At 35.9% G+C, this 12,394-nt stretch overlaps 2 protein-coding genes across 6 annotated transcripts in view; one reads left to right on the top strand and one right to left on the bottom strand.

Annotated features, from left to right (window-relative positions):
• The window catches only part of IMPG1 (interphotoreceptor matrix proteoglycan 1), a 52,809-nt gene extending 49,159 nt beyond the window's left edge, over positions 1-3,650 (top strand). The window contains exon 17 of the mRNA XM_052689338.1: positions 1,708-3,650. The gene's annotated coding sequence lies outside the window, so the exon portion shown is untranslated. The remainder of the gene's footprint in view (positions 1-1,707) is intronic.
• Positions 3,651-4,115: 465 nt separating this feature from the next.
• Positions 4,116-12,394, bottom strand: part of MYO6 (myosin VI) — a 100,005-nt gene continuing 91,726 nt past the window's right edge. For 3 of the 5 annotated variants that reach the window (XM_052699991.1, XM_052699913.1, XM_052700161.1), the window contains 3 exons: positions 11,218-11,244; positions 9,175-9,393; positions 4,116-7,523 (listed from right to left, as the gene is read on the bottom strand). In XM_052699991.1, the coding sequence (XP_052555951.1) occupies positions 7,324-7,523; positions 9,175-9,393; positions 11,218-11,244 (446 nt within the window). In that variant the 3' untranslated portion in view covers positions 4,116-7,323. The remainder of the gene's footprint in view (positions 7,524-9,174; positions 9,394-11,217; positions 11,245-12,394) is intronic. The other 2 variants (XM_052700077.1, XM_052700246.1) reach the window with 1 other exon arrangement.

The following is a 12,394-nucleotide window of genomic DNA, read 5'->3' as shown; positions in this document are numbered from 1 at the left end:
GGGAGGAAAAATAGATGTAGAACACAGCTTTTGTGAGCTGAAACTAAGAGCAACACTTCTATGTCACTTCCCAACTCCTTTGAGGACAGGATTTTAGAACAGAATGTGTTACTCCAATCAAATTTTCAGGGAGAGATGGATATCTAGAATTTTTATGCCAAACTGAAAATGGCAATTTTATAATTTTGTTTTGCTTTGCATTGCAATGTGTAAGAAATACATTTCATGTCTCTGTGAAGAACTGGTTCGTCCTTTTCTAAGCTCAGAAGAGAACAAATTCTTGCAAGCGGGTGACAATGACAGACAGCACTGTGCATGGTTAGCCTCTGGGAACGCTGCCTGTCTTGCTCAGCAAGCAGTCATGTGAAAAAGAAAAGAATTGTGAGTCAAAGCAGAATGCGACAAGCTAGAATGTATGCATTCCAGAGGATAGGCCCCTTCAGACTGAAACAGCAAACGTCCTGAGAAAGTGATCCTGCCAACTTGATTTCTCTGCTGCCTACCTCAGCGTGGCACGTGCTCTTCGTTCCTTAGAGATGAAAGTTGAAAACATGAGCTCATTCAAAATGCAAAATTTCTCTTGTGATATCTCCTGTCCCTATCAGGGATGCTGCTGGATCTTCTCTGTTCAGCCAAAAGGCTGCTGAAAAGTAAGATACTGCTTTCAGCTGGAGGAGTATTACCTCCAGCTGTCTGTAACATCTCTTATTTTGCAATTGATCTGTCAAATGCTATTCTATCAACGTGTCATTTATTTGTGCTCTTACACGCATTTGGGGTAAATAAGCTTCATTTTCAACGTGTTATCTGGCAAAATTCAGTAATGGATCTAACCCCAAGGACGAAAGAAAAGATGATACTAAATCTAATTCGCATGGATACAGATGACTTATTTTGATGCAGTGCAGATCAAGCTTAAAAGCCATTATAGATTTCCCCTCAGAAATATACAAAATGTCATTCTTTGCTCATCAAAACCAGTGACTATCATGCAGCATCGCCCTCTGCAAGAGTCACTCTCAGCCACCAAGATGACTGAAATCATATTTGAGAAGAAAACAAAGACTGCCATTTATTTTATTCTCATGTCAGTCACTTGGACAATCAAGCAAACAGTATTTTGGATTAAAATGATAAGACAGCACTGCAAGTTGGAGCTTCCCATCAATATCACAGGTCAGTGTTTCATTATCACAACCATGAGACGACCTGAAGCACCACAGGGATGGATGATCTGGTCTCTTGGTTCATGAGTAACACACATCAGGTTTCACAAACGTGTGAGTTTGCTCAGCAATGCTGCTGTTCTTACACCAAACTGAGGCTGCGAAACTAAACATTCCAAATTGTAATTTACTCCAAGCATGCTGTAATTGTGAATCCTAGGCCCTTTAGCTATGGCTTCTTTTGCAGCACAAAAAAATGCTCCAAGCACTGAAAAAATGCTCACAAGTATGTTCTTCAAATTATGATGATATAGTCAATATTTGTTATTCACACAGAAACACAGCATTGTCACACCAGGGAGGAAAAATCATAATTCTTCTCAATGATTTAGTATGTAAAATAGCTTCAGGTGTAGGATCAACTTAATTCTCTTTAGAAGGAACTAGAGATGATCTCAAAAGATTTGAGTTCTTTGCTTTGAACAGTAGTAAAATTATGTATTTTGAAATTCAAAATGTCTTATGAGAATTTCTTCTACAGGTATTCAGAATAAGGAGGTTCGCATTATTCAAGACTGGAGTTCAGGTGGACAATGCATAACAAAAAATCAGAGGATTCCTAAAGATGCATCACTTCCTCTTTAACATCAGCACACATTAAACACATCGTGTCATTACAGAAAAACAGCTCGACCTTATTGCTCAACTGTGTGACCATGTCTAAAACTTGACTGGTAAGAAGTAACCTGTGATAAGGTGCATGCATTAAGCATACAGTATGTATATATCTTAATGCTATTTGTAAGAGCCTAGTGCTAGCAACAGCTTTTGCTCAGAAATGACATTTTTTGCAATACTGTATCATTCCAATCAGCCTGGAAGAACAGACAAAACTTTAAAGCAGACCTACACTATTTTATTAACCTTTCTTACACACACTAAAGCAAAGCAAGTAGCAAACGTGGAAATAAGAGCTGTCACTAGTAACGTTCTTACCTCTTACCAAAGGCTACATTAAAAGCATTCGGGAACATTTTCATCCTCTCCCTGTAGCACACAGACCAGAAATCACACAGAAGTTGTAGTTATTTTTAAGAGCTTCTCTGAATTTAAGATTCTTATGTCTCTGTCACTTAAAGCATAATGTATACATATACACTTCACTAGTTAATTCCTGGTGATGGAATCCCATCACAAGTGAGGTTGACAGGGACCTTTGGTTCACCCGTCCCAACCCCCACACAAGCAGGGACACCCAGAGCAGGGTGCCCAGGGCCACGTCCAGTCGGCTTCCAAAGAGCTCAGGCCACCTGTCTAATCCTAGGACTTCAAACTTTCTGAATAGGTGAAGTGCTTGTAGTTTTCTTCATCCTTTAAGAGCATGTGATTCACATTCCCAGCTACCTAGGGAATAAGTTACAGTCACGCACAAACACACTTTAAACTCAGTACATACCAATCATATCGAGAGGTTACTCTTAGTTTCTCTAGAAGAAATCTTGGCAGAGGATGAGAGGCCATTAATTATTGAATAGGCTTAACAATTCATGCTCTATGAATCCATAATCCTGACTCAAACAGGAGCATTACTTTACCTTGAACACCTTTTTCTTGAGTATATGCAAATATACGTGCCCTGCCAGTGTTGTATTACATTCAGGCACTGTTTGGCACCTGGCACAAATCTGAAGTTGTATGTACAGCTGAAAGTGAGCTTCTAAAAAGTTCATGGCTACAGTGGATGACAGCTTCTCATTCAGATGTGAAACCTGCATGTATTCAGGACAGTAGCTGATTTCTGTTGTAAATCTTTCTAGCTTTCAGTACCACACAGTTACCACAACAAAGAATGAATTTTACCTTCTTATACGCCCTTGACAGTGTTTATAAATCCCAAATAACTGCACAAACAGGTCTCCTTGCAAAACCAACAGAACTGATGATTATGTACAAATGAAAGCAATGCACCAAGGAAACAATTCTAGGATTCTACAGCTGAAATTGTATTTCTACTTCCTCTGTTTCACTAGGAAATACTTTAAAACAAAACAAACCACTAAAGATGCCGTTTTACACAGTACCTTCAGTATAAAGCTCACTTTAAAAATACTTCTTACGTTGCATGGGACATCACCCATGCCAGCAGTGTTAGCTTTTTACAATTGCTCACATAAGTTAAGATGCATTAAGAATGCTGAAGGCATTCTTTCCTTTTTTTTTTTTCATTACAAATGTATTTTTGTATGTGTTTAGCATATCTCTCCCCATACCCATTATCATTAGCTTAAAAAAATAAGTAATTTTAAGTTGTGTACTTTAATAATCATTATTCATGTATGTATTTATCACTCTTAACTATTAATTACCAAATATATTTGCTGGATGTAAGCCTTTTGTATTTCAATAAATTATAATAAAACCATCTCCTTGAAAATTTTGCTGGGATTGAACTGGTATTTAATCTTACACTAAGGTGCATCACATCATTTTAAATGTGATGTTAAATTGTACTTTAACTGCAGTTCCAACCATAGCATAAAGATATTGACACAAAGTTATGCCTAAAAACGTTCAAAGCCTGAATTACTTCAACTGTATTGAACTGAAAAATAATACTCTGATTTGGCCCTTGAAAGAGGCAAGTTTGAAGCCTTTACTTCTTTTTTCTTCAACTCCAAAACTCTCGCAGCATATAAACTCAGCACATCCTAAATAGTTCCACTAGTCACTGTTAAGAAAATGAAGCAGATGCAAATGGTAAATACCATAGAAAACAATATTTGCACTGATTACAATAAAGCTCTTGTGGTAAAGCAACAAATGTTTGAAAAACAATTGCAATACAAGGATACAGGATTTAGCACAGAAGTCTTTCCATCTTTCTCATATCATAATTTACCCTTACTTACTCCACTTAAATTTTTCAAAATAAGAGACATGCAAGTGAGGTTTCAACGTGGAATGTATTTTATTTTTTAGATTTTCAGTACAGTATTAGGAGGTCATTTAAATACTTTAAAAATATTTTGGGGGGAAAAAAAAAACAACAGGAAAAAAAAAAAACAAAAAACAACCAAACAAGGGCTTCAGTGACAAAAAGAAAACCAATCTCAACAGTGGGTAATAGGCAAGTATGTAATGACCTTATGATCCTTGAGTAGCACTCTCTAGACTGGTACTTAGTCAGGAATGTAGCCCAGTGATTCTCTTCCTCTCCTTATTTTCTGGAGTGTTTCATGAAGTTCTCAACTATAATGGGCAGCTGCACCGACAGGGATGAGGAAATGTTTATATAAATGAGACACACAGAACCTCATTTTCCTTCAAAAACAACTTTTTTTTCTATTCCCTAGAGCTGTAGATCAGAAGGGCATTAGATAACAGCACAATCCCTAAGACCAGAGACTGGTGCCAAACCATCCAACAGTATCACAATCTGACACAGTAGATGAGACAACAGAGAAAAGCTGGAGAAGTAGATGAATATTTCTCATTTGAAAAAAAAAAAAAAAAAAGAGAACAACAGCAAGAAAATTTTGTTGCACAAAAAGATTGACAAAAACTAAAATTGTGTTGTTTTGATACAGAATGAACAGAGGTGTGCTACTGTGCAAACTAGAATACCCTGATTTATGGAATGTATCTTCTCGAGCACACTGCTCAACCAATGCAGAGATGGGGAACATCTAAACTGAAAACATCCAGCCACCAGTTCCTCCTCCACTATTTTATAGTCCAATACCTAATATTTGTCTATCGTATAACTAACACAAATTCCCATACACTCAAGTCAGGAAAATAAAGTTTCCTTCCAATACCAGTCTGTAGGCATCTTGCTGTCAAGAAACAGCCTCAGTCAAGGAGACACTGGCATAATGAAAGGAACAGACTGGAAAAATTAAGTTAACGATTTTATTTAGAGTTCCCCACAGTTATGTTTACAGATACGTATATATACATACACATATATATACTTAAGCTTTTATGTATATATATGTGTGTACACACACACACTTTAAGTACTGAGGTTCTTTTCTTAGTGTTCAGTCTTGTTAAGATCTGCTCTGTATATATAATCTGAGCCTGAACAGGAATTTAAATCCAGATAGAAATAAACATAAGACAGGGCTTCTCAGCCCTATCAATTCACTGATTTTCTTTTCCTTGTGTCAAATACAACGTCAAAGCTTTTGCAGTTTTAAGTTTTTGGAGACTGGAAGTTCTGAAACCTTCATTCCAATTCAATAATGCTTCATAAGAAGTGCCTTGAAAGTCATGTAACATTGTACAGATCTGCACACAACTTGCTAGTCAATTCTCCTATCATCTTCCAGCTAAAAATTACTGCTTCAGCTTAGAGGGCATTTTCAGTAAAATGAAAACACATTTGCCAGTTTGTAATCATGTGATCAAAAAGCAGAATGATTATGCAATGGAAGTTGAAGTTCCCTGATGTGGCCAATTCATACAGAGTTAATGTATTCCTCAAATACCTTCACATATATTACAGTAAGGAGTGCATTTGTAATAATAATTAGACATAGGCAGGCAAGCATAATTTCCGATCAGCGAGGACACACGCATCACAAGCTTTCTGTCTGTGCTACAAAAATGTATCTCTTGGAAGTCATTAATGACTTTTATCTATTTATGTAATTATACACTAAAGTTTATAAACATTTTTCAAAAGGTTTCAAACACAGTAAACTGAAAGGAAATTATTTCGTACTGTGAGCAAGCTGTCAATTTGTAGAGCAAGATTTCATTTTTGTATCAGGTTGAATAAGTAATGGGACAACAAGTTATTTATATTTCCAATTCTTAACAGTGAAATAATATATAGCTACACCTACTTTGTTGAAATAATGGCCAGCCTGGTGAAATAATCACATCAGTAAACGGGATCCATCTTGAAACTGAATGAAATTAGTAATTCCTATCCACCAAATCTCTCACTGCTTAATTAAGCAACTGTTACAAGCTAGGACACTGACAAAGGAGATCAAGATAAAGATCAGTGTCTGAATGACTGCAATAGTCTAGTATACTAAAAATTGCAGCTAATTCGTCAGCATGTAGATGATGCATTATGTTACTGGCCAAACTTTTACAATATCTAGCCAAAGGTACAGACTTTGTGCATCTCATTACAATTAAAATAAACAGGTCTCAGTGTTCAGTTAAGTTACATTACCATCCAGAAGCTGACCAGATTTCCCTTATGCTATCCTTATCTGCCTCCAGATACAAGTCTTGGACAGTTTTGCATGCTATATTTAAATTATACTACATGGATAAGTTAGTTGTCCAAGAATGGACATATTTTCTGAAGAGAAATTTGGTCCAAAAAATGAGATTTGTATTTAAAGGAAAAAAAAAAAGAAACAGAAATATGTGGTATAAGGTGTGATAAGCAGTACATTCTTTGTGTACAACATTACTCAATATTGACACACATGAATTCTCAGAATGCACAGAAAAAAATAGAGAATAACAGTAAGAAACAAAACAGAGAATACAGTAGGAATAGTAACAGAACAGTAACAGAAACAGTAGGAAATTATGAGTCTCAAGTATAGAAGGATTTCCCATCACTTTCAGAAAAAGTTAGTAAAAACAGACACTAACCACTTTTCAAATCAGGACATAAAATATCTCAGATTATACAAAAGTACACTCCAACTTCTTCAGAACAGAAGTCAAAGCTAAGGCCCCACAATTCCAGTTATGAGATACAGCATATACTGTTTACTAGTCCACCACTTAAAGCCCACTATTTAGTATTTTGAAGAGGGAATTTTATAAAACAGTGGTTGCAATGCTGTTCTTTGTACTATGTACCCAACTACTGATAGATCGTTTAAAGGTGTTAAGTGTTGTAACAGAAACTGCTAAGAAAAACGCAGTGTATAAACATAATGCTACAACCTACACTGACTGAAAATTCTTCAGGGTCCTCATACCTAGTAAAGCTGACTACACAAATTAAACAGAGTACAAATTAACAAACCACATGATTAATAAAATCTGTTCACTTTATATTAAACATCTCTAATATGATTAACGAACATTACGTCCTCTGTTGCACAGAGGAGCTCTTCCCTTTGTATCACGGGCAAGGGTTCTCATCATGAATGCTACTGTGCAAAATGAACATTTATTTCAACAGGTTCTGCAGCATAGCTGTAGCATACGTAGGACGAGCTTGTCTGCTTTCAATTGCATTTTGCAGGTACTGAATACCTCCACAGCGCTCCCAAATTTCCTCAAACTGTCTCGGCAAAATTTCAGCACCTCGCTTTCGAGTTAAGCCAGTCTCTTCAAGATTAAGCTCACACATATCCATATCATCCTTACCTGAAAACGTAGAGGAAGAAAGAAAAATCTTTAGAAAATTTTTACATCATTCCAAGGTCGCATTAGCAAAATTCATATCTTCATTAATGAGATTCCCTCTGTCAAACTCTGGTTTGTTAATAGACTTCATAGCTTATAAGGGAACCACTCTTCAGACAGATTTCTACTCACAGGACAGAAAAGCAGTATCAGAATAAACTACTTTCAGATGCTGAAACTGACAAAATTGTGATTAAAAAAAATCAAGCAAAGAGGAACAAAAGCAAGACGCCGAGAAAGATCAGCATCTCAATATACTCTCCTGAAATCCACTACAGGATGAATTTGTTTTGCACATACACACGGTTTTGCAGTCAAATGTTGTTATAGTTTTGTTTTTAAACAAAGTAAAGTGACTTGGAACTTAAGACTTGATCGAATTGCCTGTACCCTTAATCTGTCAGCCTCCCATGCTAAACAAACTGGAAGTACAGATGGTAGTGCCCACATGGAATCCAATGAAGTGATGAGTGCAGTTCACCAGCTGTATTTTGATCTTATTTTTCATAGGTGATCCATTGAATGTGGTATTCATGACAGCACTGCTACTTTTAGATAAGGGCTTTGAAACTGAACAGACAAAAGCTGGTATAATTATAATTATATTAAAAATAATTAGTAGAAAACCAAGGAAGTTTGGTTGCTACTAAAGCATCAGTTTGTAAAACTAAACAAATGGATTATGGCCTTCTCATCAGTTCTGAAGTCAAAGACAAGAACTCAAAACACTGAACTGTAAACCAACATTTTTTGCCCTTTGCATTATCCTCCAGAAAAAGAAGATGCAAGAAAGCCAACAGTATCACGGGCTGCATTAAAAAAGCATAACTGGAAACTTCAAGGAGGTGATTCTCCCTTGCTTCTATGCTCTTATAAGGCTCCACCTTGAGTACTGCATCCAGCACTGGGGCCCCACTATAAGAAAGACATAGACCTTCTAGAGCAGGTCCAGAGGAAAACTGTGAGGATGACCAGAGGGCTGAAGCACTTCTCCTATGAAGATAGGATGATACTTTGGGTTGGTTCAGCCAGGAGAAGGCCATGGGGAAACCTATAGCAGCCTTCCAGTCCTAAAGGGACCTACAGGAAAGGTGGAGAGAGACTCTTTGTCAGGGAATATAGCAATAGGACAAGAGTTAATGGATTTAAACCAGAAGAGGGTAGATTTAGATTAGATAAAAGGAAAAATATGTTCACTATGAGGGCACTGGAATAGGTTGCTTAAGAGAAGCCATGGATGCCCCATCCCTAGAAGAATTGAAGGCCAGGTTGGATGCAGCCCTAAGAACTGGATGGTCTTTAAGGTCACTTCCAACAGGTCTACAATCAACCATCCATTGCCACATCTAGCTTTTATTTCAAATATTTAAGATTAAATTCCGAATCTTTCATAGCAGGCAACACAAACATTGTAAAAGCACCAGCTACCACCTACATAATGGTGGCCATGACATTTGGCCACCATCAACAGAAGTCACAGATCTTCAAATTCTGCCCAGACATGAACTGCTGATGAGGTTGTAACTAGGAAAACTTTCATCATCTGACTTTTTTTCTAAAATAAGTTGTCAACTCTGAACCTTCCCAACTGAACTCTGCTTTTGATACCAACCAGCTACAAGGAGAATGGGTGCCTTGTCAGGATGAAGTTCCATCTGTCGAGCAATCCATGGCCCATCAAAGTGTGCATACCACCAACCCTTCTTCTTGTTTTGGGGATCTTTATATTGGTCCATGGGACGGATGAAGGGAATGCGGAAGTAACGCTGTTGTCTATTTATTTCAATCTCCTGCTGCCTCATTGGTAGCTGAGCTGTTGGGTTCTGTTGAGCTATTACACAAAACAAAAGCAAAAAATAAGCAAGAATAATCAAACGAACATTAATGACTTGCTAAATTAGTTACCAAAGCAAAACAAAACAAAAACGGGAAAGTCTCTCCGAATACAAGTCTCATCAAACCTAAAGCCTTGCCATCTCATATAACGTGCATTCTTCCAACTACTCTGACTACAGCACTAGTGAAGAAAGGTTCATTCAAACTATTATACCTACATGTAAAACAATTGATCAGTGGCCTCAGGTAATTTTAGACAAAAGTAAATAAAATACCATATTCTGCTTTAAATTAGTATTGAAAGTATAAATTTCTATGTAAAATTTCTTACCAACAAGAAACATATATCAGTAGCTGTTCCAGATCAGTCTATTTCTTTGTTAAATAAGGTCACTGTGCAAAACAGCATTTTCAGTTACAAGAACACAAAGCACCACTCAAAGACTTTTGACAAACAAGGGTGCGTAACACTGTTAGAAATCACTAATTTGTTAATAGAATTTGATAAATAACCATTTATTATGCTAAATAGTCCTCAAAAACAACTGCCTAGACTGCTGCATACTGAACTCCAGATGCTTTCTTTTTCAAAGCAACTGGTTATATCTGTCCATTAAAGTCGACTGACTGAACTTCTCCAGGGAATAGGTTCTTGATAAACATTTGTCATGTGTGTTTTTGGAGTCACACACACTTATATTTCAGACTCAGGAGAAAAACTTTCTTTTGAACAAAAGCAAATACTCTACATTAATGTACCAATGGATCAACCTTCTTAATGTTATGTATACAATATAAATCGGTTTTAAATAGTAGATGCTCTTATAAATAAATAAGATCATTTCCTTCAATAATTGCTCCTGCAAAACGTTATTCATCACTTCTAATAATGCATTTTTATATTTAAGTACAGGACTGACAGACTACAAGTGTACCTCAAAATTAATTATATTACTTTTGCTTGAATCTGAGTATTTCTAAATGCGAAGAGTGGAATTTTGAACAGAAATGTATTATACAAATTATGCCCCCAATTTTTTTACCCATGCCTACATAAACAAGAGTACAAAAATATATTTAATAGAATAATGCTATATTTATATATTAAAACTGAAAAAGCACGTGTCTTATATGGGGATAGAGGCTATGGTACGTAGCAAACTGTCTGAACATCTAACAATATCATTTGAACACCATACTAAAGATCAGCGCTTTAGTATTGTCAAACACTTTTTGTAATGTAACAGTAGTTGCTAAGACTTATTTCTAACCCTTTGCATACTTAAATTCAAGAGGAAATCTAGAAGCTGGAAATGCTAAACAGCCAGTAAAGACTAACTTTCAGCACTATGGAAAGTAGTTCTTTACTCAAACAAAACCACCACCTGACAGTTAGTGAGCTAGGAAAACAGCTGTTATAATTAATTTGATTCCAGAGTTTTGCTACCAAAAAAAATAAAAAAATAAAAAAAAATAAAAATGCAGACAGTAAAAAATGCTATTTAAAAAAAAAATTCACTTATTTTGGAAAAAAAAATTGTTATCTCCTCAAGTAGCGTACATCACTCTCCCTTCTTATCATAGTTGAAATGGGAAAGGATCTCATAAAATAAACAGCAAAGTACATTAGTAAGTTATTACAATACCACATAATAACCAACAGTTGAATATAATTGCAAAATAGTTAAATAGCATTTTACTTGAACAATTAAATTCCACGTAGATGTGTAGCAAAACACTGGATTAAACAATGTTAGTACAGAGCTCTTGAGTGTTCCTAATCTTTAAAGTTAGCTTAAGTAACCACCTCCCCACTTACTTGAGTTGTTCAAAAATGGTGCAAAATCTGTAAACAAATATTACATGTTGAACAAAATGCCGTAGTGCTGACCTTTTTAAGTTACAGTTTCATTACCTTATTTTTCACCAATGATGATATTAGATAAACAGAAATTCTAACTAAAAAGGTATACGTTGAGCTATTTCTATTTATTTTCTGCTTACTGACATAAATAACATCTCCTTTGTTCAAGTTTCATAGATAACTAATTGCTTCTAGTTTCATCAAGATTTAATTTAGAAATTGATTACTTTGCCATGCTGTATGAATACATCAATGCAGACTGCAACATATCACAGAATCACAGAATTGTATGTATATGCCCTCAGAATTAACACAGTACTTGTAATTTTTCGTATTTCTGTTACAAAAAATAAAAAAATAAAAATTAACAACAAATTAAAAACAAATTAATTCCCAGACTTCTGGGATGAGATGTGATGAGAATATAAATATCCCAAACTTTATTTGCGGAAGTCCTAAGATTTTCTGCTCTTTAAAATTTCCCATTAACAACATAACAGAAGAGTACTTACTACCCATTCGGTTCCAAACAAATTTCCCGAGTTGAAATTCAAAGCAACTTGCAACCTCATATACGTACTGGAAATGCCTTTTCATAATGTTTTATTCATTAGCTTTCATAAGCACTTACAGCAGTATTACTACAAGAACCCAGCCTTTGATATGGTCTTTTCCAGAAGTTCAGATCTCCCCTCCTCTCTCTCAAGGGAACCAAAGTTCTCTGAAAAGCCCAGGCTCTCAGGAAATACTCAAGTAATGCCTAACTTACAAAATGAATCAAAAGAAAGGAAATATTATTGTATAATGACTGAACTGGGAATAAAGAGTGTAGCTGGGATCTACATTCCCCATGTTCCAAGACCAAGCTCTGTAACAGGGCTAATGGGACTCAAAAAACATCATCATCTCATCTGCTATTTCCTCTTCTACTCCCACTGAAGCCAAGATCAAAGGATGGGAAGAAAGACCTGGCTGAATTATTCTATCAATTTGTTGTATTTCTGTTCATTTCTTAGGTTCCTATTACAACAGATGTTTGTTGGAAAAACAAAACCAAATCACTACTACCAAATTTAAATCACTCCAGAAACTGGACACCGAATTTTCAGATTTGGCAGTTACACACATGTTA

The sequence above is a fragment of the Tympanuchus pallidicinctus genome, unplaced genomic scaffold, assembly GCF_026119805.1.
Source record: "Tympanuchus pallidicinctus isolate F22 unplaced genomic scaffold, pur_lepc_1.0 scaffold1, whole genome shotgun sequence".
Lineage (NCBI taxonomy): Eukaryota > Metazoa > Chordata > Aves > Galliformes > Phasianidae > Tympanuchus > Tympanuchus pallidicinctus.
This window is presented reverse-complemented; position numbering and strand designations above follow the sequence as displayed.